This window comes from Dipodomys spectabilis, unplaced genomic scaffold (assembly GCF_019054845.1).
Source record: "Dipodomys spectabilis isolate Male_0828 unplaced genomic scaffold, ASM1905484v1 ptg000094l, whole genome shotgun sequence".
Taxonomy (NCBI): Eukaryota; Metazoa; Chordata; class Mammalia; order Rodentia; family Heteromyidae; genus Dipodomys; species Dipodomys spectabilis.
In genome coordinates this window covers 22,663,457-22,688,241 of record NW_024870771.1, presented here as the reverse complement: position 1 = coordinate 22,688,241, position 24,785 = coordinate 22,663,457, and the positions used below count along the sequence as shown (strand labels likewise).

The following is a 24,785-nucleotide window of genomic DNA, read 5'->3' as shown; positions in this document are numbered from 1 at the left end:
CTGCCATTGAGGTATATTTTTATCAGGATGTTTTTCTTCTATTTCATAAATAATGGCATTATTAGACATAAGATGAAGCTCTCACAGTTAGTGCCAAAGGAAACAGTACAATGGACATGGGCAGTGGGAGGTGAGCTCGATAGAGTAGCTATCTTGTTTTTCTTGCTTGCTTTTAATCAATGCTTGCATTCTCTTCAAACTTTCTTATCCATCTTTTGTGGGCACTGTTTGTGAATTTCCTTCCTTTCTTGCTTTTCTTTATGTGACAGTGTTTCTGTTTCTTTAATTTATCAAGGTGTCACATACAACAGCCTTATTGTATTGTGGCTGAAGACAGTCTCTATTTGCCAGAGAGTGTTTGTTGCTGGCTTTTCTTTCCTTTTAGACTAACTAGGGCATTGCTAGTTGTTTTGCTTTGGGCTTTTGAATGTGTTTCAGTTCCTAACTTTGTCCATCCCTTAATTTTGTTACCCCTTTTAAATGGTCTGGGCTGTTTTCCAAAGCTTCTGCTTCTGTGTCTTCTTTTAATGGGATTGCCTTCTATGATAATCTGCACTTTATCAGGACTTTGGATCATTATGCTTTTCATATATGTATATATATATATATATATATACACATGTATACATACATACATATATACATATATATATAAGTAGCTTCAGAGCAGTCTCTCTCATTTTGTTTTCTGTTTTTACAAATGATAATTTAGTTAAAGGGGGAGAAAATACATGTTTTTGTGATCAGAAATGTCATAGGCTTCAAATCTTTATCATTCCCCTATTTAGTTATAAGAAAAGTGGTTTTGCTAGTAGCCACACAAAACTTGAGGGGATATTATTCTTCAAGTTTCAGACATGGCTGGAATAGAATTAAAGAGAACAAATACCTGAGTTCATATGTTCCATTAAATTTCTTCCAAGAATTTTTACTGTTTTAGTAAAATGATTTTTTAGTAAACAGATTATATTATCATTAAATTGATGAGTTGCTGGGAATAACTTTTGGGTTTGTGTGTGATAACAGTCAAAGCACTCATAGCTACCTTTAGGCTTGAATGCCTGCCTGCCTGACTGACTGACTGACTCTCCTTCCCTCCCTCCCTCCCTCCCTCCCTCCCTCCCTTCCTCCTTCCTTCCTTCCTTCCTTCCTTCCTTCCTTCCTTCCTTCCTTCCTTCTTCCTTCCTTCCCTCCCTTCTTGTTTTCTTCCTTCTCCCCCTTCCCCCTCCTTGTTTTTTCTCTTAATTTCTTTCCTTCTTGCTTTCTTCCTTACTATTGACTAGATGTACTCCCTTGTTCAGTTTTTTATTGTTGTTGTTATTGGATTTAATGATATTCTATTCATTATTGTTTTAAAGCAAATAACTGGTGAGTTTTTCATACATTTGTTTCCTATTTTATTTAATTTAATTGTTTTATTATCTTCCAGTAGTTTAGATAAGCTCCAGATAGGAGCTTTACAAAACCTAGTCATCCTTTGGGCTTTGTTGAATGGATCATGTCAAAACGCAGTAGAGTACTGAGTAATATGTAATGAATTTGTGAATTGGGTACTAAAAATGATGAGTGGTCATTTTCCATATTTTCATGTTTCCTTTTTTAAAGCGTTCATCCTAGGACTTGTCTGGCCACAGGTATGGGGATATTTTGGGGGGTGTTCGGTCATGGGCTTGAACTTGGGGCCCAAGTGTTGTCCCTGAGCTTTTTTGCTCAAGGTTAGTTTTAGCCACGGTGCTACTTCCAGTTTCCTGATGATTAATTGGATATAAGAATTTCACTGACTTTCTGCCTGGGCTGGCTTTGACCCATGATCCTCAGATCTCAGCCTCCTGAGTAGCTAGGATTATAGGCATGAGCCACCAGCACCTGGCTAAAAATCACAGATCCCAAACTTTTTTTTTGTCCTTTCCTTTTGGTACTGGGGATCAACCCAGGATACTGCACTTGCTATGCAAACACTTTGCCACTGAGCTACATTCCAATCCAGGCATGAGGATTCTTTCCTAATCAGGTGTTTACTGTTGAACTCACTTGTATTTTTCTTAGTAAGATATTCACCATCATTACACTTCCATGTCCTTATCTGTAATGTGAGGATATTGGTGTGAAAGGTTCCTTTCAGGCTCTACTATAATATCCTGTGCTGTCTAAGTTGGTTTGGAGTGAACCTCACAGTACCTTTTCCCTTGGGCACCTGAAGTCTCATTATCTGCTTATTAAAATGATACAAGTGGCTATCAACACTGTTCCCCGTAGGCAATTGTGTGAAACTAAAATTGGCAAGATGCTGAACTATAACATTTGTACACTAACAATAAGAACTTGCCCAAACTCCAGAAATAAGAAAACTTGTGCAGCAATCTCCCTGTGACCATCAAAACAGAGGAGAGCTCTTAAATCCTACTCAAATTGTCACAGAAGAGAAAACTGGTTTGACTCTGTTTTAGAAAGAATAACTGAGAGGAAAAGGACATTTGTAGAGTACCTTCTTGGTCAAAGTTTGTAGAAGGAAAACTCTTTGCAGCCTTGGATCAGCAATATTAAAACTCTGAATTGCAAATGAATAGAAGATTATGGATTGAGAAGAGAGCATCAAAGAGAAGGATGCATTTGCAAAAAGCCCAAAGGGAAATCAGTGTAAGATTAGAACTGAGTTGGAGGGATTTGAGCATCAAAAAGGATTTGATTAGTATTAGGAATGCTTCCCCTATGTGCTTTTTTTTCTCTCTCTTGTGATTCTTTGTAGGTGAATATCTCGTTTGCTAAGATGTTTTCTGCTATGTACATATGAAAATGATTATCCAGAATGAACACGTCTTGTTATAGTTTGTGTCCCAAAAGCTCAAACTAAAAGTTTGGCCATTAATGGATCAGTGTGCATAAGTAGGACTTTTGAGAAGTCATTAGATCATGGCGGGACTCTATTTGCTGAACATACCAACCAAGTAGGGGTTCATGACACAATGGGAGTCAGTAGTAAGCTGTTGTTACAGAGAGAATTATCTCCTTTTGCTTCCTCGCTGCTGAGAGAAGAACAGTCTCCTGTGACAAGGCTCCCATCATGATGATGTTTGACCTCACCATAATAGACTCCAACCTGTGAACTGAAGCCTCTGAAACCACAAGCTAAAATAACCTTTTCCTCTAAGTTGATTTTGCCACATTTACAGAAAGCAAAGACTTCAGGAGAACTCATCTGCACCATTCACTCTACTAGATGCTTTACAGACATCACTTATTTAATTTCTAGAGCAACTCTAGAGGCACAAAAAATTGAGGCACAGAAAACGTGTGAATCTGCAGAGGCGGGTTGTTGTATTAAGGGAGCCCTCAGATCACAGAGGGTGGGAGAAACAGGGAACCTGTAGATCTCTCTTCCCTTCTTTCTCCTTTCTACTCTCTAGTCTCTCTCTCTCTCTCTCTCTTTCTCTCTCTCTCTTCTCTCTCTTTCCTCTCTCTCCCCTCTCTCTCTCCTCTCTCTCTCTTACACACATGCACACACACACTCATTCTCTCTTTCTGTATATCATCTCATCCTAGGGCTTGAATTCAGAGCCTGGGCACTATCCCTGGCTTCTTACTCAGAGCTAGTGCTCTACCACTTGAGCCACAGCTCCCCTTTCAGCATTTTTTTTTCATGGTTAATTGGAGATAAGAGTCACACAAACTTTCCAGCCTGGGCTAGTTTTGAACCACAGTCCTCAGATCTTAGCTTCCTGAGATGCTAGGAATAAAGCTGTGAGTCACCAGTGCCCAGCTGATTTCTTACAGGTGTTTGTGATGGGTTTACTCTTTTGTTCCAAGGCATTCTAACTCCAGAGCTCAGGCTAGCCTCTTCCTGAACAGAGCTGATTGTAATGAGATAAAAATAACAAGGTCTGGATCTTCATCTTTGTGACTAGAAGTTGCTTTGGTCAATAAAACATGAATAGGAGAAAGTTGTAACTAATAAGCCAAGGCTCTCCCAAAAGAGCAATGTGTGTTTGTGAATAATGATGCACTGTAATGCAAAGAGGGTAAGTAAACCTACCCTGGGTCAATGAGTTGGTTGGTAAGCACAGGTGCCAGGATTCTGAAATTATACAGCCTGGGCCCCAGTCTATAGTATTAACCATGGTTCTGTACTGCCACTCCAGTTATCTGATTCTGGGAATTGAAATGGATTTTAAAGAATTTCCCAGGGCTAGGAAGGTGGCTCAGTGGTAGAGTGCTTGCCTTGCATGCATGAGGCCATGGGTTCGATTCCTCAGCACCACATAAACAGAAAAAAAATCCAGAAGTGGCACTGTGGCTCAAGTGGTAGAGCACTAGCCTTGAGCTACAGGTTCAGGGACAGAGCCTAGGCCTAGAGTTCAAGCCCCATGACAGACAAAAAACAAAAAAGAATTTCCCATGAAATTCACATGAAAGTTTTAGTGCCCATATTACTTACTGAACAGCCACATACAGTATAAAAATCATAGATCTGATAGAAGCTATGACAGTACTATAGCTTTAAGATTAAGAATGAAGATTTAGCACTAAGGCTGCCTGTGGCCAAATTCTGACACTTACCAGTCTGAGTACAGTACCTTCACAGAGATATTTATCTCTCAGGACTTCATTTTCATTATCAGTCAAATGGGGATAATAGTAGTGATTACTTCAAGGTTGGAATGAGAATTATGTGAGTGAATAACTGTTAATTACTTGAGATATAATTGCTGTGAGTATTAATGGTTATTACTGCTATTACTCTTATCCTTCTCTATCCTAAGTGTCACCAAAATGAGTTCATTACTTCAGTCAAGATCAGCCTTTAGGAGGAAGGGTGGCTCTGATCCTACAGATAGTGGCTTTTTGTAGACTCTGAATCATTCAGTGCTTCCCTCTCTCTTCTTAAAATACAAAGGATGCTTTCATTTCTTTGTTTACTTCTCTCTCTCTTTCTCTCTGGCAGCAAAACATCTTATAATTATAATTGCTTTAATTTATTTATGTATAAACAGAGCATTTCTAATAACCTGTCTTGACAGAAATTTTCTTGGTGGTGTGCTATTATTATTTTCTGTAAACACATAGCTAGTGTTTGCATACCTGTTACTCCTCTGGTGTTTGCATACCTGTTACTCCTCTGTTTTGTATTGCACACTTTTTTGCCACTCTCATTGAGAGTATCCTAGATGGTTATGCTTTGGAGAATTTTTCCTTGCTCATCAGTTTTGTCTGCTGTCACATATACAAGTTGAACATCCTTAATCCAGAATCTGAAATGCAAAGCATTTCAAAATTTTGAACGTATCAGAGCTTAGATTTTTAGATTAGGGAATGTTCAACCAGTAAAGTTTGTGCAAGTATTCCAAAATTGGGGTAGGAAGGAAATCCAAGATTTAAAACACCATTGGTCCCAACACTTCAGATTTGGGTGACTATGATTTTATTAGATTATTTCACTAATTGGTATCTGTTTTCTCATCTCTTTGATATTAGGTTCTCATTTTTCTTATTATTTTCTTTCATTGATTTTTTTTTTGCTTGTTTCTCAGCTATCAAACTCAAATATAAATTGAATATTTATCTACATTTGGTCATGATTAGATTATGTACAAAGAATACAGGGAAGTATGACTGTCTGTTTTACTCCCTAGATTTGTGTGTGTGTGTGTATGTGCATGTGTATGTGCACATGTGCACATGCATGTTTGTATGTCAGTCCTGTGGTTTGAACTCAGGGTCTGGGTACCATCCCTGAGAATCTTTTTTTTTGCTCAAGGCTATTGCTCCACTTTTAGTCACAGGTCCACTTCTAGCTTCTTTTAGTAATTAATTGGAGATAAGAATCTCAAGGAATGTCCTGCCCTGGCTGTCTTTAAACCATGTTCCTCTTCTCTGCCCCCTAAGTAGCGAGAATTACAGGCTTAAACCACCAGCTCCCAGCTCTCCAGACTTTTTAAAATTAGAATCCTTTCAACAAAATTGGAATTTTATTTATTTCTTTAGAGTTTTGAACAGAAGGCCTTGCACTTGCTAGCAAGTACTCTATCTCTTGAGCTACAATCTCAAGCCCTTTTTGCTTTAGTTTATTTTTCAGGTAGTCTTATGCTTTGTTGGCCTGGGGCTAGCTGAGGACCATAATGCCTCCTACCTTTGTATCCCAGCTAGCTAGGATTACAGTCCCATAACATGATATTAGGCCTAAATTGCTATTCTTTTTAAAAGTTTCCATTTCTATTTAAATCTTAATGTTATTTAAAGGCATCTTGCTGTAATGATGGTAGGAGCAGGAATAAAAGAGAAAGCAACTTCCTGTGCATGGGTCCCAAATGGCTAATCACCACCATGAGTACTATATGTGCTCTGTGAACCTGTGCACAGTGTTTCACAGTTGAGGACATTTCTAGAACTGTGTGAAGTATAAATAAACTGGTGACAGTGGAAACAATGACTTCATGAAGCAATACATAGACTAAATGCTAGCTGAATAATCTAGAAGAAAGAATGAGAACTGTGGCAGATATAATAAGTTTCTAAGTCACAGTGGTTTGAAGAAAGCATTGCTTTCATTGTAGCTACATTGCTACATATATGTTTTAGTAGGAAACCTCCAATAGAGTTAGTTCAATTGAAATGATTGCGAGACTTACTGAGTTAAAAGAAAGTATTGGGTTTGGATATGGTGGTCACTTGTAATCGCAGCTATGCAGGAGCTGAGGTAGAAGAATCATAGTTGAAAGCCAACCCAGGCAAAAAAGTTAGTAGGACCCTATCTCAAAACACAAGATGGCTGCCCAGTGTTGCCCAGTGGCTCATGTCTATCATTGTTCCCATTCAAGAGGTTAAAATGCAGATGATTGTGATTCAAAGCCAGCTCAGGCATAAAAGGCTGTGAGACTTCATCTCCAAAATACCCATTAAAAAGCCAGGCTGGACGCTGTGTCTCAAGTGGTAGAGTGCCAGCTGAGCAAGCCAAGCCTAGTTTGAGTTTACAGGCTGGGAGTAGTGATACATATCTGTAATCCCAGCTACCAAGCTACTTAGGAGCCACAGGTAGGAGGATCCCCATATGAGCTAGCTCAGGAAAAAATGTGAGACCCTATCTGAAAAATCAACTATCTCCACCAAATAACCCTATATCGTAAGTGGTGAAGATCTTGTGTAGAAAGTATAAGGCTCTAAGTTCAAAATCTAATACCACTAAAACAATTATTTGGTTCAAGGAAGGATTAGTGAATAAATATGTAAGAAGAGTTTTCAAATTAAGGATAATACAAAAGTCTTAGTTTTGGATCCCTGTAGAAGTCTCTAACAATGATTTCTTTCCTTAGAATACTCTCCAAACCCATCAAGGACAGGGGTGTGTCTTAAATCTGTGCCATTTCACCTGTCTTTCAGCCAAAGCTGCTCAAATCAAAGTGTGTGCCTCACTCACACTTTGTCCTTCATGACCTTCCTCTAGGGATATAAAATATGGAACTAATGGAAAGAGAAAACCAGTAGTCTTCCTTGCTCATCTAGGGAACTGGGGTAGCATTCAGAGGAGGCACAGCCAGTGTAGCTGCAGAAAGCCATGGAGGCCAACTGGATCCTGCCTCTCTTAAGCCTTGGGGGACACAGTTCTTTCTGAAATATTCAAACCCTGTCAATAATATTCTTCATAGTTCTTTCTAATCACAGTGAATTTCTAATATTTGCGGCCCAAAATAAATTTTTAAAAACCCACACAATTCACATGGTTTCTATAAAAAAAAAAAAAAACAGGAGAGAAGAATATACCCATTATACAAAGTTTAAAGGTGAGAGTAATTAATTTTGAATGGAAAGATAGATTTGGTTGTAATAGGATAAAGCGTCATCAAAAAATGAATTGATAGAGTTATTGTCATTGAACACTTCAGACAAAGCTATTGACTCTTAAGTTTATAAACATCATTGTTAATGAGGTTTCCATTTGGGAGACAACTTAGTTAATAAAGACATCATCTTGTTTCAGACAAGTTTCATGACTAAAGGTTATCTCAATACTTACGAGGAACTAACCTATCCCCTTACAATGGAGCAGCTAGAGAGTTGTAGTTGCAAACCATTCCCACTAGGGAAGACCAAGTCAATGCTTTCCTAATAGAGGACAGAGGTAGCACCTTATTTTAGAGTGGACATCACAATACACATAGTAAAAGACCTATAATAAAAGTATTAAGAATATATCTGTTGCTAAGTTTACGTGTATGAAGGTTTAGCTGTGGTGTGTGCAGTATTTGAATCATTTGTATAGTTGCCTAAAACTTTCTTAAGAAATATGAATACTACATTCCTTAGATTAAAAAGTCTTTTTAAATTCAAATTTTATTGCAAAGGTGATGTACAGAGAGGTTACAGTTAGAAAAATAAGGTAATGAATGCATTTCTTTTTAAACAGTGTTACCCTCTCCTTCATTTTCTCCCACTTTCAATGTTGACAGCTCATCACTTCAAATAAAGATGATTGCCATTTGTCTATAAGTTTTTCCTGATTCCTCTTTAGAAGGAATATTCTTTTTGATGAAAATATATTGAATTTTGCTTGGGACTCTGGCTACATTGTGCCAAGTTGAGCATATGTGTACAAGCTGAGTATCTCTAGCCAAAATGCTTGGAACAAGAAGTATCTCAGAGTTTGTAGGATTTGTACATACTTTACTGAAATTTACTAATCTGAGATTTGAAATGTATGATGGAGCTCAGAATGTTTTATTTTAGATTTTTGGATTAGGAGAGCCAAACCTGGATAGAAGAAAGATGGATTATGTACAAACATAGATAGACAATGGACCTTTTTGCTGAAATGTATCTTGAGTGTATCAGTTTGTTAAGGCTATTAGAATACCAAAACCAGGGTGACTTAAAAAAAATAATAGAATTTATTTCTTACAGTTCTGGAGGCCAGAAGGCCAGGACCAAAGCATCAACAGGATTAGGCCCATGTGGGTCTCTGAGAGCCGGTATTGTGCCTCCTGCCTCCTTCCTGGTGGTTTGAGGTGATCTCTATTGCTCACTGGCTTGGGGAAGTATGTCTTCATCTTTATACACTGTGTTTTTCTCAGTGTGTACACATGTGCATCTTCAAAATGTGCCTCTTTTTTTTTTTTTTTACAAGAACTACAGTCATAGTGGATTAGGATCCACTCCAGTGTCTTCCTTTTAACCTGGCCTTCATTGCTACATCAGGTCCACTCTGAAGTCCTAAGAGTTAGGCTTTCAACATCTGAATGGGGTGGGATGCAATGTGGTCTATAACACTTGTCTTTTTATGTATTTTTTTTCTGTGACTTAGTGCCCTGGGCTACAGGAATAAGCTCTGTGCATCATTGTATAGTCTACAGAGCCTAGCAAAGTGCCTTCCGCACAGCAGGAAGCATAGTATTTGTAGACTGTATTGATGGTATTTCCACCTTATCTTAAAAGTTACCATTTGAGCAGAATTCACCCTTGCCTATGTGACTCTGAACAAAGGGAGAAGGCTTTAGGGCAAGAGTTTTGTGTTACTGTCTACGAGGAGTTGCTACTAGCACATCTCTCGACATTGTCCTCTTGAAATTCACAACCTTCTTTCTCCACAGCCTAGACAGATGGCTTGAGTCTCTCCATAGACACTATCTTGGGGCCTTCCTCAAAATAAAGACAGAATGTGATTTCAAGGCCATTGATAATTGAAAACCATGGAAAACTAAATTAGTTGCCCCATAAGGCCTATTTTTATGTGAGGAAATGGTTAGCATGTGTTACCTCCTTAAGAGTGCCCCTCTCTGTTAACCTCCTTACACTCTAGCCATCTCCATACATTATTGTTAAAGCTCTGTTATTTACACAGTTTTCCTTAATTGACAGCTAGATTTCTTAATATTTCAATAATAGAAGAAGAAAATCGGAAGGCTGCAGGAAAACTTAGGAAATCTTACATTTCTTAAAAATCATGGAAACATCTAAACTGCTTCTCAGAGACCTAGACTTTACAGAAATTTGTCATATGATTGAAAAATAAGTGGTTCTTGAGTGTTTTTTTTTTAGTATATATTTTTATTGTAAAGATACTGTACAGAGGGGTTACAGTTACATGACTAAGGTAATGAGTACATTTCCTATCAAGCATTGTTACCTCATTTACTGTTTTTCCCCTATGATCCCTTCCCTCCCAACCTTCCCAACTCCTCCCCGCCGCCCCCCCGCCCCAAGTTGTAAAGTTCATTTTCAACATAGTGTCTTGTACATCTCATTGTTACAGTGGGTCAACCTGTATCCTTATTTCAGCATTTTGTTATTTCCCTTCCTCTCCCCAAATTAGAAAAAAAAATGTATAAACAAGATACAGGGCACTGGAATCAAATACAGTGAAAACATGAGTTGTACCATGGGGGAAGAACATACAAAAGAAACAAAAAATCACATAGTGCATTATAAATACATTAAAAACAACACCAAGAAAGATAAAACCTCTTGTGTCCCTATCTTGGGGATCATTTTGCTTAGCATCATCTTATATGATCATTTGTACATAGCTTTTGACCTTTTCTGCTTGCCCTAAACATATACTATTTCTATATTAAGTAAAGTAAGCCAAGCCCAAATAAATATAGGTCCCATGGTTTCCTTTTTCTTTTTCTTTTGTTGGTCATGAGGCTTGAACTCTGGGCCTTGGTGCTGTCCCTGAGTGCTTCACTTCAAGGCTAATGCTCTACCATTTGAGCCACAGCACCACTTCCAGTTTTCTCATGGTTTATTGGAGATAAGAGTCTCATGGACTTTCCTGCCCAGGCTGACTTTGAACTGCAATCCTCAGATCTCAGCCTACTGAGTAGTGAGGATTACAGGTGTGCCTGCCTTGAATGCTTCTTAAAAAGTACAAATCTCAAGAAAACCTTTCTTAAAAATATTTATGTGCTTAATCCATATGTTGAGACTCTTACTTTGTAGCCCAGGCTGGCCCTGAATTCACCTCCCTCCTGCTTTCATTCACCTGTCCAGTGCAGGATTTTCAGCAAGCACAAGTCATTCATGTTGGGATTCTGTTAATTGACAACTTCAGTCACTGATTCACAAATTTGTGCAAAGTTAAACAATTTGAGGACATACTCCCAGTTTTCTGACTCTTAAGCATCATGAATGGTAATAATTCCAGTGAATCACGTTATGAAATAATGATTTTTGACCTTTTAAAGTTTGGGGTATACTAAGGACTAGAAAACATGCATAAAGAAGTTTCTCTCATCTACATTGTGGGCTCTAAAAGTTTCTCTAAAATCTGTTCTTACACTGATGATCTGAGGGGATGAGTAATTAGATGATATGCTTTGGGAAGGCTAATTAATTTAGCCATGACTCGGGGACTGCTGCCACCGGTCTCCCCATCTGCCCACGCGACAGGTGCACCTGGCACTTGGCATTGTCCTGGCCCTGGCGGCGGGTGACTCCCCAGGATGTCTCTGTGTTGGAGAGAATAGTCTTGGCCTCCTCCTGGGAGCAAACCTGCTCTCCCCACACACATACTAGATCGCCATGGGCTCCTATTCTTGGGGATTGCTAGAAATGGAGAAGGCTGATGATTAATTGAACCATTTCCCCCCAAGTTTTGTGTACAGCTCTCAGCCCCAAGGCATAAAAGAACGTCATCATCTAATTTCCTTCTAACATTTGGTGGTATCTCCATGGAGGGAAGATGTGAGGGGATGTTTGTTGAATTCTAGCCCTCTACCTGAGCATTTGTTTCCTTTGAGAATTTGATTCATGCTTTTCTTCTACTGGGCATAGAACTAGTGTTTTATCAGTGTTATTCTTACTGGCTCACACTAAATGGGTCAGGAATGTGTTGCATCTTTGGGCATCCCAGCCATTTTTGGCATTATTGGTGATCATCTCCCTAGCAAGGAGGGAGGTAACAGGTGATAGTGGATATGAAGGTTCAAGTTTTAATAAATAGAATTTTAACTAACTGTATATTCATTGCTGTTTAATGGATTTGTCAAAATTAATGGCATATTTAAACTTTTGAGCAATAGGGAACGCAGAGGCATTGTCTTCCCAATTAACCTATATGAGCATCCAAAGTTGCCCCATTAAGTAGGTGTTGCTGTACATTAGCACTGTTCAAACTGTGGATCAGAGACCACTAGAACCCTTTCTGGAGGACTATAGGGTCAAAGTATTTTGTGAGAATACTATGGTGTTACTGCCTTTTCCATTCTTACTGTAGTTGTTCACTATATGTAATGGTTTACAGGTTGTTCCCTCAGTGGCTGATACAGGATATTGCATGGAGAAGCAAATATGAGAATCCAGATGTCTTGTTTATATGAGCCAGATATTAAAGATAACAGCTAAAATATACAGTGCCATGTTTTAAATTTTGAAATCCATATTATAATGAAATAAACATATACTTAATATAATTAATATAAATACCAACATGCAAGATACTTACTTTTGCTATTTGAAGTGAATTCATGTGTGTTTTGAAGGCTCAGTTTATTTTTTTGAATATGGTAAATCTTGGTAGCTATAACCCACAATAACAAAGGCTTCTTAGGATCCTTAATGATATTTTGAAGAAGGAAACGGATTCTTGATTCACAAAATTTAGGAATCAACTGCTGTGTATCAAGGAGACGATAATAAGTACCTCATGAGAGTGTCCGAAGTTTAAATATTACCTACAGTGTAATTAGGATACTAAACTGACATAGTAATGTCTCATTAAACATTATTCATTATGATTTAACTTCACAATTGGAAACACTACTACAGTGACTCCCCAAAAAGTGATGAGAACAAAATCCTGACAGCACAACAGCAAATTCTGGTGCTGAACTCAAATTTAGCAAGCCCAGCATAAACTCACATTGTTTGCTGGATTAATTTGAATTTTCATTTTCATTGAGTCATAAAGTTTTAGTTGAATAGACGATTTTAAGTAAACTAGAGTTAAGTGTATATGTTACATATCATACACATTACTACGTTTTAAATAGTTTTGAATACAGGAATTTAAACTAATACCCAAAACTCACATTAATTTACTCTGTTTTGGGGAGTAGGAGTATAGAGAGGATTCTGTGTGTGTGTGTGTGTGTGCGTGCGCGTGCACGCACACGCGCATATATGCATGTGTACGTGTGCTTGCCTGGTAGGGAACTGGGTACATGATGGTTTCCATTTTTCCCATTCATGATAGGTAGGAGTCCTGGTCTTTATTTAGAGGGGCCAGAGAAGATGATTTGTCTCCAGAAACTCTTGCCTATAACTGTCATGCAACAGAGCACTCTACACCTCCCCAGTCTGTGGCAGCCATGCATTACAAACCGACTATATTTCTACATGCACATTACTTTTCATTGGGGAATGCTTTCTAACCATGCAAGTCTTCTGTTTTTTTGGATTATACCAATGCCATTGTTGACATCATTGAGGTCACTCTTTCATGAGCTTGTCTCAAGGCTGTGTTAGTGGTATTTTGAAGACCCATGGCTCACATAAAAGGAAAAAAATATATTTGTTATCATCTTTAGTTAAGATAGTCTGTGGCTATAGTGAAGGACTTTAGAGACCTTAGACTAATTCTCTGTTTGGATATAAAAACTGAATGAGTGAAGTGAAAAATCCTCTTTACATTTAATTGAAAGAGAAGTGAATACTCTAGTCTATTGTTTGTATATTTTTCATGTTCTTTTATTTCAATTCTGTAAATAAGGAACCATAGGTTTTTGATAAGAAATCCCTGGGCATTTGTTTTATAATCATAAACTCAATACCCTCTTCCTAATGAGCTGCTGGCTTTGCCTCAAACACAGAACAAAACATCACACGGATGTATTGCAAAAGCAATTGTCTGTTTTCAGCAGATGAACTAAACCCTTCAAATGGGAGCAAAGTTATACATGGGTGTGAGTGTATTTAATTTGCTTTGGGTAGCTCTCAAGTCTAGGATTTTTTTTAAGAAGCTTCGATTTGCATGAAAAAGATGCTAGACCCAATTAGTTTCACATATGTACTGGGGCCATAGAGGTTTGGAGACATGGTTTGCCAGAAACCACTAAACCAAAGCACAAACTGGATTACTGCTAACAAAGATTGGGACATTTGTTTGTGATACCTTGATTTGGCAGATAATTTGATCCCAGAAATGTTACTGTCTAAAAATCCTGAGATTTTTGTCTTAGATAACTTTGACCTATTCAACTACTTCCTTAGTTTTGTAACTTTTCCCTTTTCTGAAGAATACCAACCTTTTTGTACAAAAATAAAATACAATTTCTGCTTTGAAAACACTGATATAAAACACACATGGAATACCAAGTACTTGGAATATGTAGAATATAAATATGATTGAACTTAAAGAAAGAGTTCTGCTTTTATTTTTTTAATTTCACTGTGACATTTTTTTCTTAAGGAAGTCTGGCTCAAACCTCATGATTAATTATCCAGGATTGAGTGTACCTTTTGATTTTGCCTTCATTTCTCATGAGTCTCCACTCATGACAGTGTATGTTATGTCTCCTACATAAAGACTTAAAAACAATCACTACACATAGTTCCAAAGGGATATTTGTATTTATGGTTCTTGCAAATTCTACTCTTTCACTACCCAGACCTTGAGACCCTTTTGTAAATGATGAGGGCTCAGGAGCAGTGCCAGGGTGAGGAATTTTCTTTCCTGTAACTCAGAATTCCCCGTATTATCTGTCCTATTATCAAATGGCTGTTGGCAACTTGGCATATGTCTGTTCTTTGTTCTGGTCAAAATTAAAATTGATATTTACCGTTTCTACCTATTTTATGTCATTTCATCAATGCGACAGTTAATATGTAAGCCCTTAGAGATGGCTCTTTCATGTTGGTTCATTCAATCTTTATTGAATGCCTAGAAGCATTAATTCATGGGCAGCCCACAAATTTTCTTTCATCCTTTATTAATATATTCCTTTTAAAATAGTATGTGAAAGCTAAAACCATTAAAATTTTTCTTTAAATTGGATTTAATAAAATTTGACACGTGCCTATACCATGTGAGATATCCTTAATAGTTGTTATGAAGACAACATTGTTTAAGCATAAAATTGATGTTTCTAACCTTTATTCTGCATTGACTCTTATTTTGTAGGATGATAGTCATGATTCATTCTTGTTCTCTTCCTAAAAGTGTCTCTTTTATGTTAATCCCCTTGTGAAAAATGTATGTGCTCTGAACATAGATATTTAATCTTACTCTGATGATTCAGCAGTTAAGACTAATGAGTCAAAACAATTGTCCACAACATTCTTCCATTCTTCTTCTATATCCGTCTTATAGTTGATATTCTCAATGTGTGGTCTACGCCCACTGGATGTCCCCAAGACTTCTTCAGTGGATTTACAAGATCAAAACTCTGCTCCTAAGAACAGTAATAGGACTTTTCCCTTTTTCATTCACTATTTTTTTCATGAGAGGAGTTTACTATGTGTGCTATCACAACAGATTGGTGCAGAAACTGATGTAAACATCCTTCTGCTGTCTATTAGCAAGACATTAAAGATACTTCCAAAATTATAAAGCAGTCACTCTTGTAAAAATTATGTTTGTTCGCATTTATAAGATTATTTCTTTGTTGCTTTGTATGTCCCTCCCCCACAGTGTAACCCCCACTTTCACTATATTTGATGTCAGTATAACATGTGGAGGAGATGGGGACAAACAAGTCGTTTAAGGATTCAGGTGGACCTGTTGCAACAATGAGAAGTACAAAAAGTCATGTCAAAACCAGCTTTACAATGTCGGTGGGGGGGGGTATGATTGGGTGGGAGGGAGGGGGGAGGCTGGGAAGGGAGGTGAAGGGTAAACAAAGGAGGAGGCTGCAATGCTTGGTAAGAAATGTACGCATTATCCTGCCCATGTAATTGTAACCCCTCTGTACAGTATGTTCTCAAATAAAATAAAATAAAATTAAAAAAAAAATTGTTTGTTTTGTAAAAGGGGGGTTCTTTCCTTTCCTTTCCTTCCTTCCTTCCTTCCTTCCTTCCTTCCTTCCTTCCTTCCTTCCCTCCTTCCTTCCCTTTTCTTCCCTTTCCTTTCCCAAACAGAAGGTGTCCAGTTGAAATGATTGTGTATGTGCAGTCAAGTGTTAGGTTCCATGTAAAGGCAAGGCATTAGTATACTAGGCAAGCTGGCATTGGGGTCTGTGATTGATGTGACATCAGCAAACCATAGACATTTGTCTTGTGCCTACCAAGTGTGCTTTAGTAGGTGTTATAGAAATTAATGACATTTGATGATTGCATTCAGATAGCCAGCTATTAAAATAAGATATAAAATCAATTCTGATCATGCCTACCTGCAATACCAGAACTCGAAGTGGAAGCAAGAAGGTCTCAAGTTTGAGGCCAGCTTGAGGTATAAGGGTGAGTTTGAAGTAAGAATGAACTATCTAGTGAAACTCTATATCAGACCAAAACAAAATAAAACAATAAGAAAAAGCAAAAGATACTAATTATAATACTGACCACCAAGGAACTATATCAATGGCTGCCATTAACTTGATCAAGGAGAAATGTAGTTTTGTTTCCCTCTCCACAGGTGGAAAAGATATGCTGAATGAACAATTGAGTAAAATAGAAGAAAGTGTATAGAAATTAAATGTGTACGTAGGTCAGCCCAGCATAGCCCAGCACAGCAGGAAGTTAAACATCTGTCTAGTCAGTACCTTAGTCACAGTGGAAACTGAATTTCTGTCCTAATTTATCAAGGCTAGTATGAGGAAGTGTCTTCATTCAGTTCATGGACTCACGTTAGCCTTGGATCATGGAGATGTGGATTTACTTTGCCCACTTCTGATTTAACTTTTAAGTGCACTTAAGATTTCTTAACATGCCTGTGTATATTGTACTCATTTAAAAAGTTAAAAGGTAGTTAGGCTTAAACTCTCTCTGTAAAATGTTGAACTATTGAAAACATTTATCCAGATTCCTAGATGCTTCCAGTTCCTACTTTTTCCTTGATACACAAAAACTTTTCAGTGGGTTCTTCTCAGGACCATGATAAGGAGCCACTCCATGACGGATCTCTAGTTTTTGAACAGTTTGACATGTTGATATATTTAATAAAAATAAAAGCAAGAGAGCTAGCCATGTGATCATATTATTTCAAATCATATTTTTGAGAGCTTTTTATTTGGTCTGTTTTTTTTTTTGAAGGTATGTTCAAAAAAAAGAAAAAAAGAAAAAGGAAAAGCCCAGGCTGGCTTCATACTCATACTCTTCCTCCCTCAGCTTTCTGAGCGTTGAATTAAAGGCCTCTGCCCTCATGCCCCACTTAAAAATTCAGGGTGACGAAGTAATTGTTTCTTCATTGCAATTGACAAAATTAATTATAAGTAATTCATCAAAGTAACTTATGTGCCGAGTTAGGAAATCAGATTGAGTGATAAGATTTATAAGGTGTGCATCTGCTCTCTAAGTCTTAAGGCCTGGATGCAATCATTCTCCATTCATGTTGTTTTCCATCCTTATTCTAAGTAATATTCTTGTACTCTTTTTTCCTAAGTTGATCAGCTTTAGACATCATATGTGGTGTTCCAATTGTGTAGTTTATGATAGTGTTACTTTGCCATCTATCTCTTTGTGCATCCTCTTCTTTTCATATTTTTCCCCTAGTGCTGGGAATGAACCCAGGTCCCTATGTGTGCTAGGCAAGCATTCTACCACTTGAGTGTGCCCCCAGCACTTCTCTTCATTTTTTTCATTAAATTGAAAATTAATTTACTTAATTAAAATGAAAGAAATGCTATTCATCACCGAGTTTAAAGTCTAGCGTTACTATTTAGGACAACTTCACATTTCTTGGAGATAAGAGGCATTTGAAAGACCCAGGCAATTAGGACAAAGAAATACAATCACTCGTGTGCCAGGAGCATCCTGTTGTATGTTTGCATACAGCTGACCAGGAGTATATGACAGAATGAGACATGAGACATGAATTATCACATAGTTTAAAGTCTTGAAATCTCAAGAATTTTCAGGGAAATCCTTGCAAACACTACCTATTGGAGCATTTCAGGAAAAAAGATTCCTTGTCTTTATGCCATCTATTTCTTATTTTTTCAAACAATTAAATCTATAACTTTAAAAATATCCTTAATATTTGGGTGATATTTTGTATTTGCAAGTGAAATCAGGGTTATAAGAATATAAAATAAACCCTATTGATGAGTAGAGAATACTAAAATCTCACTTTTAAGTCTATATTTTTCATACTTCCCAGATCTTGAAAATTGATATACAGAATTTTTATTTAGTCTTAGAAGTAGGGAAACTTAAAAAAAAAAACCAGAACTTAATCTTAAAACTATTAGAGTACATGCCAATACACAGCTGAGAATTTTTACTTTATCTGTTTGGGTCCTTATCTACAAAATTGAGTAAATAGATCAATTATGAGGCCCATGAGAACAGGCGAAATGCCCAGTACAGCAAAGATCATATAGCAAACCTGTAAGTGATTTTCTATTTATTAAGATTATTATCAGGCTGTAAAGAATGGTAAGTCGTTTTTTGTTTGCTTTTTAAAATCAGTGTTAGGGTCAACCATGGTAGTACATGTCTATAAGCCCACATTTGAAGCATTAGTCAGGAGGACGAGGTACTTGAGACCAACTTGGGCTACTTGGTGAGATTCTGTTTCATAAACTCCAAATCCAAAATAACTGAAAAGAAAATCTTAAAAGCAAAAAAATCCCAGAAGACAAAAAAAAAACCCCACCCTTACTATTTGTACAGATCATCAAAGACAATCCAACTATACTAAGCAAAGTTTGTACAGAAATGACGACTAAAATATTTCAACATACAAGATTAACCTTCAGGGCTGGGAAGGTGTCTCAGTGGTAGAGCGCTTGCCTTGTATGCACAAGGCCCTGGGTTCCATTCCTTAGTACCACATAAGCAGAAAAAAAAAAAAAAAAAGCTGGAAGTGGTGCTGTGGCTCAAGTGGTAGAACACAAGCCTTGAGCTGAAGAGCTGAGGGACAGTGCTCAGGCCCAGAGTTCAAGCCCCATGACAAACAAACAACAACAACAACCAAAAAAAAAAAAAACAATAAAAAATGATGTAGGCTAATGAATTTAAAGCAAAGCCTCTAACTCAGCATTCAACCTTCGTTGGGCTTTAATCAACAAGGCAAAAAAATCTCTGTGTGACTCTGGATAAAAGCAGAAATGACCAGTCATTTTAAATATTTATGGAATGTTCATGGAGGAAGTGAATGAAGAAAAGGAAGAAGTTCCTCTGGAGACTGTAAAAGAATGTTTCAAGATTGTATGGTGTTGCCTGCACTCTGGGAATGGCTCACTAACCATTTGTTTCTGTTGGTCCAGGGAGAAGTTGGCTGTGGCTCGGCTTCAGCGAGAAGTTGCACAAAGAACAAGGGAGGGGGCCATGGTAAGTCCTATTTGCTTGCTGCCTTCTCTGAGCCTCTTGTCATTGAAAGTCATCTGACTTCAGCATGAATATCTAAGGGGAATATTTGCTTGCAGTAAACTCCATAATATTTTTGTAAATAACAAATTTACAATCCAGTTTAGATAGCTCTGTCATTTGTGGCCAGGGGAAGATAGATTAATTGAAATGAAAACTATTTGGGCTTTGGAAAAAAAGTGTTCCAATATTCAAAGGGTTATAAGACTTGTCTTCAAAAGGAATACTAGATATCCAGCCTCCCAAATATGAGTATAAAGTCCCTAAATGAGCAATCTTAGCCATTTAGATAAAGAGAGATAATGCACTTCTGTCTGTTCCTAGAAATTAAATAAGTTGAGAGGACACCAAGATGTTTGCTAATGAAATTGTCTTCTTTTTCTTCTCACCACACACTTATTGCACCATTTATATTTCTTGCCCTTTTCAGCCTGCGCCATTTACGAAACTGTTATCTCCTTGTGTTTTGAGTCATACTAAAAATCAATATGGTTGTTTTGGACCACAGCAACTTCATTTTATAGTAGTCTTTGCCAAAGTATCTCCCTATGTGGCACTGAAACATCGGATCTGACTAGTAGGTGCCCAGAGAGAGAGAGAGAAAGAGAGAGAGAGAGAGTGTGTGTATCAACTGCCTTAGCCACTACTGGGAAGAAAATATAACACCAGACTCACTGCCTTTTTTTCTTACTTATGACAAAATAGTGACACATGTGCAGTTTTACAGTAGAAGCATTCCTCCTCTGCGAAAAGAAAAATGACACATTTTCAGCCCCTGAAGGCTGCTTCCATTTGATTTCCTAAGAGTTAAGTGACACTCCATCCTTTGGAAAGAGAGAGGAGTTTGTAAAAGTAAGCTACACACCTTCTTTTCTCAGCAGAGAAGTAAAGGGCTTAAGTCAGAGGCTGAATACAGAGTAGAGTTTGTAAGGTACATGGGCCTGTGAATTTGCTATCACACTTTAGGAAAGTCATTGTATTTATTTGTTTTCTTAGCAATAGGAATGAAAAAAAAAAGCTTGAATGTTCAAATAACTTAAAGCAACCACTCAAAAAGGTCTTTGAGCAATGGAGTAGAAAGAAGTTGGAGAAAGTAAAGATATAGCAAACGGTGAACTGAACCACCCTGAGAGGGAGTTCTCACTGTATTTGGAAATGTTGATAACCTCTGTCCTTCTGGAATGCTTCTGTCTCCTGTCATGTTGAACTCCTGTTCACCACTTCATGGACTGTGCTGTAATTAACTGCCGGGAGGGAATGACTTAGCTCTAGTTGGTCTCAGTTTTCTCATCTTCCAAAGGAGGAGGCTGGAATTTATGATTCCATTAGCTTAGTGGATCATGCAAACATGAACGCTTGCCCATGTTAAGTTTTTATGATGCAAAGCTTTTTCTGGTAATAACAAAATGCTAATGCAGCTCATAAGCAAAACAAGGTGCTTTGCAAAAATTTTCACTCTGACTCTGACATTGGGCTTGAGTTTAAATGATCTTAGACAGTTGACTAATCTTTACAAAATCAAAACCTCCCCCTTTAAAACATAATAGGTATACTTGCTCAAGGTAGATAATGCCCCCAAAACACAGTCAAAAACATTAATCTAATTGCACTTACCAATACTTGACAAGAAATGTACTTCTTACTTTACATATATAACTGTAACCCCTCTGTTTATCACCTTGACAATAAAATAAAATTTTAAAAAATAAAAAGGATGATAGAAAAGTTACCAGTGATGAATGATTCTACTTTTGTGATAGTACTTAAAGCTCACACATTTCTGTTGATTGACTAGGTGGATATTTATTAAGCACCTACTACTTGTGACTTACACTTTTTTAAGCACTGGGAAAACATCAATGAACAAAGCAGGAAAAATTCTGAGAGCTTGTAGGTTAGTTTGAGGAGACAGACATTCAGCATAATTAAATATTAGAAGGTAGAAAGTAAAAGACCAGATGAGGGGCCTGAAGGAGGTCTTGGGGTACATCATTTTAAAAGGATGTGTGTAATGGTAAATCACGGAAGCAGTAAGGATTTGAGTAAAACTTGGAGAAGGCAGAGTTTACCAAAGGGATGTTTATTCTAGCCAAGGGGCTTAGTGAAAACCACTTCCAGGCCATGATAGGGGTAAGTTTTCAGAAGAATTTAAGAGAGAGGGAAGTGGGGGTTTTCTCTGATTCATGATGTCAGTGATGGGAGCCAATGAAAAACAGAGCATGATAATAATCTGGGCTAATTCTCTTTATTTTGCTGTGATTCTCCCATTCCATCATTTATCACATCTCAGTTCCTTGGAGATATCATAATTCCTGACTTCCACTGATTTTCTATACACTTCTACTCCTTTCTCTATTTTATCACCCTCTTTCTTCCACAGTCAAATTCTGCTGAGATTTCTACTTAATTATGTATGTCAGCTTTACTGCTCCTAAAACACATTGATTTTTGAAATCCTGGTTGTTCCAGTATCTGACATGTCTTCTATTGCTCCTTTGAATCTGCTTCTTGCTGTTATAAGTGTTCGTTTTCCTTAAAAACTTTTTTCTTCAACTTGACAATAAAATTTAAAATGTGTTTTTCTTACAGAATTTCTGTCACATACATAGAAAGGCAGAGCACTTCATCACGATCAGTTAATTTTATGTTCTTAAAAACTACTACTGACAGGTCTCTGCGTTTATCTGTATAAAAAGAAAGAGTATAGAAGAAATTTCTGTAAAAAACTATGTAAATAAGTTGAAGCAGACACTTATTTTTAGAACGTATTTATAAACCTATTATAAATCAGTCTTCATCACAGAGTTTGCTCTGTGAAATTTGGTTTCATGTAATGAATCTCTTCGCTTAAAAGTGATGCATCATTTGGAGAAAATTATTTCAAAGTCATAATTAGGGTATAATTCTAGATTTAAAAGACAATTTATAGTTGTCTACTCTCCACCTGGTTTTCTTGAACATTTTTACCACCTATGTTACAAAAGTGTTATTGTCAAAACTAGAAGACTAATGCTGATAGATCACTATAAACAAAACTCTGGATTTTATTAGTATTTTACAAGTTTTCCTAGTTGTGTTCCCATTTCTGGCCTGGAATCCAATGCAGGATTCTACAGTGATTCCTCCTTAATGACTAACTAAACACATATGTGGAATTAGAAGAGGAGTCTGGAAGTAATGCAGATCTGGATCCTAATACAGCTCCAACACAAGTCAGTTATGTAATCTTGTCTACATTACTAGTCTACCAGTTCTGTGTATTTTTTGTCCTATTAAGTCAGGTCTCTCTTGTAGGAAGCTTTCATCATTATAGATGTTTTATATTTGTTTTCTTAGTTCTTTTAGGAAATGATATAACCATTGTTTCTTACGCATCCCATTCATTCTTATTTTACACATTTTCTATGTTTTCCTTTGAGAAGATTGTTTGAGCGTGTGCTGGTTCTGTATACTCTAGTACACATATGATGGGGCATGTGGACTTCATGGTCTATTCTGTCTTTAAGATTTCAGTGTCCTTACAATACTGGTGCTTAGGAGGAAGATAGAAGATAATGAGTTCAAGACCAGCTTAGGCTAAAATTGACATTCTCTAAAACAAGACAAAACACTTCAGTAGCCATCTACTGTCCCACCTTCAAGGTGTAAAGATACTCATGCTTGTTATCTTGTAGATCTTGTATTGCTATTGTCTTTCACATGCAAATTCTTGGTGTGAATGTTTTGTTATGGAGGTATGCATCAGAAAAATAATTTTCCTGAATTGATAATTCCAACACCATATATTGAACAATGTACCTTTTATTATCAGCCTTACCTTTCATATCAGCTTAGGTAATGACAAAACCTCTTACCCTTTGCCACTGGAAGTATTGTTTATGGAGCCAACTAGTCCCACAAAAGGAAAATTAGGGAAGTTTCCCAACTCACTTTAAAAAGTAAACCTTTCACTACAGAAATATTTCAAGGACAGTATAGAGTATTTCCATATGCCACATTCCCAGTTTCTCCTACTAATACCTGATATTAGAATTCACCAGTTAATTCACCAATGAGAGCCATTATTGTTGATAAACTCCATATTCATTTAGAATTTTAAAGTTAGAATTTTAAAGTTTTTCCTAATGTCCTTTTTCTGTTCCAGAGCTCAGCCAGGATATAGGTTATATTTTTGCCATGTCTCTTTAAGCTTCTCTTGGTTTTGACAGTTTGTCAGAATTTCCTATTTTCATGACCTTGGCAGTTTTGAGAACATACTAGTTAGAGTTTGTTTACTTTTGTACTTGTTTCATTAGGATTTGTGTGAATTTATTCTAATGATTAGACTTGGGTTCAAGTTCCATTAATAACAAATGAAAGGTCTCTACTGTCAACATGATTTTTCTTTGTTAATATGGTGAGGAAATGTTTGTCAGATGGGCCCTCTGTCAAAACCCTCCTACTTTCTTTTGTATTCTCTCTCTCTCTCTCTCTCTCTTTCTCTCTCTCTCTCCCTTCCCCTCGCCCTCTCTTTCTTGTATTCTCTTTGGAAGCAACTCACTACAGTTAGCTTATACTTAGGAATGGGAAGTTATGTTTTACATGCTTAAGGGTGTAAGAGCTCCATAAATTATTTTGCATTCTTCATAGTTTATCTTTTTTGTCCTCTTGAGTTTAATTCTTGAATTGTTTATTTATGTCTTCATGAGTATATTGATACTTATTGCCTGCTTTGTGTTATAAGCCAGTACTAATTTTTTTCTGAAAGCATTCCATATTTATATGCTCCCTTTAGGCTCCACAAATCCCTCTGTTATGCCCCCACCATTGTTAATTCTTTTTCTTTCTTTTTAGCATTTTCCTTCTGTAATTATAAGGTCTTTTGGCTCATCTTGTATATTTCTTTCTTTATCTTAGGATCAGGCATTTCTTGAAGGAAATATGGCTCCTCCTTTAAACAGATATTAAAAGGAGCAAAGTATTTGCTGAGTACTATCTCATTGTCATAAGACTAGCTTAAACTGGTATTTATCCCTAGAATGCAATGATTGCTTAATATTGAAAAAATCCACTAATATAAATGACAAAAGTAATAGATTCATAAACAAAACAAAAAAATCAATAGGCACAGTGAAACATTTGATAAAATGCAGTGCTAGCTCATGGCATTTGAAATTACAAATATATACTATATAGCCAGGAATGAGAGGGGATTTCTTTAAGCTGATGAAGGATATTGAGTGAAAACCTCAATATACTTTGTACATAGGCATCCTTTTATAATCCATAACTAGGTTCGGAAGCCTCTGCTACTACTTCTGTTCATCATTGGTCTTAGCTAGCATAGTAAGATGACA

The 24,785-nt window shown here is 37.0% G+C and overlaps 1 protein-coding gene across 1 annotated transcript in view; it reads left to right on the top strand.

Annotated features, from left to right (window-relative positions):
• Nckap5 (NCK associated protein 5) overlaps positions 1–24,785 on the top strand; it is a gene marked incomplete at its 5' end in the record, with an annotated part of 649,445 nt that overhangs the window by 77,420 nt on the left and 547,240 nt on the right. The window contains one exon of the mRNA XM_042685241.1: positions 19,350–19,413. Within this exon, the coding sequence (XP_042541175.1) occupies positions 19,350–19,413 (64 nt within the window). The remainder of the gene's footprint in view (positions 1–19,349; positions 19,414–24,785) is intronic.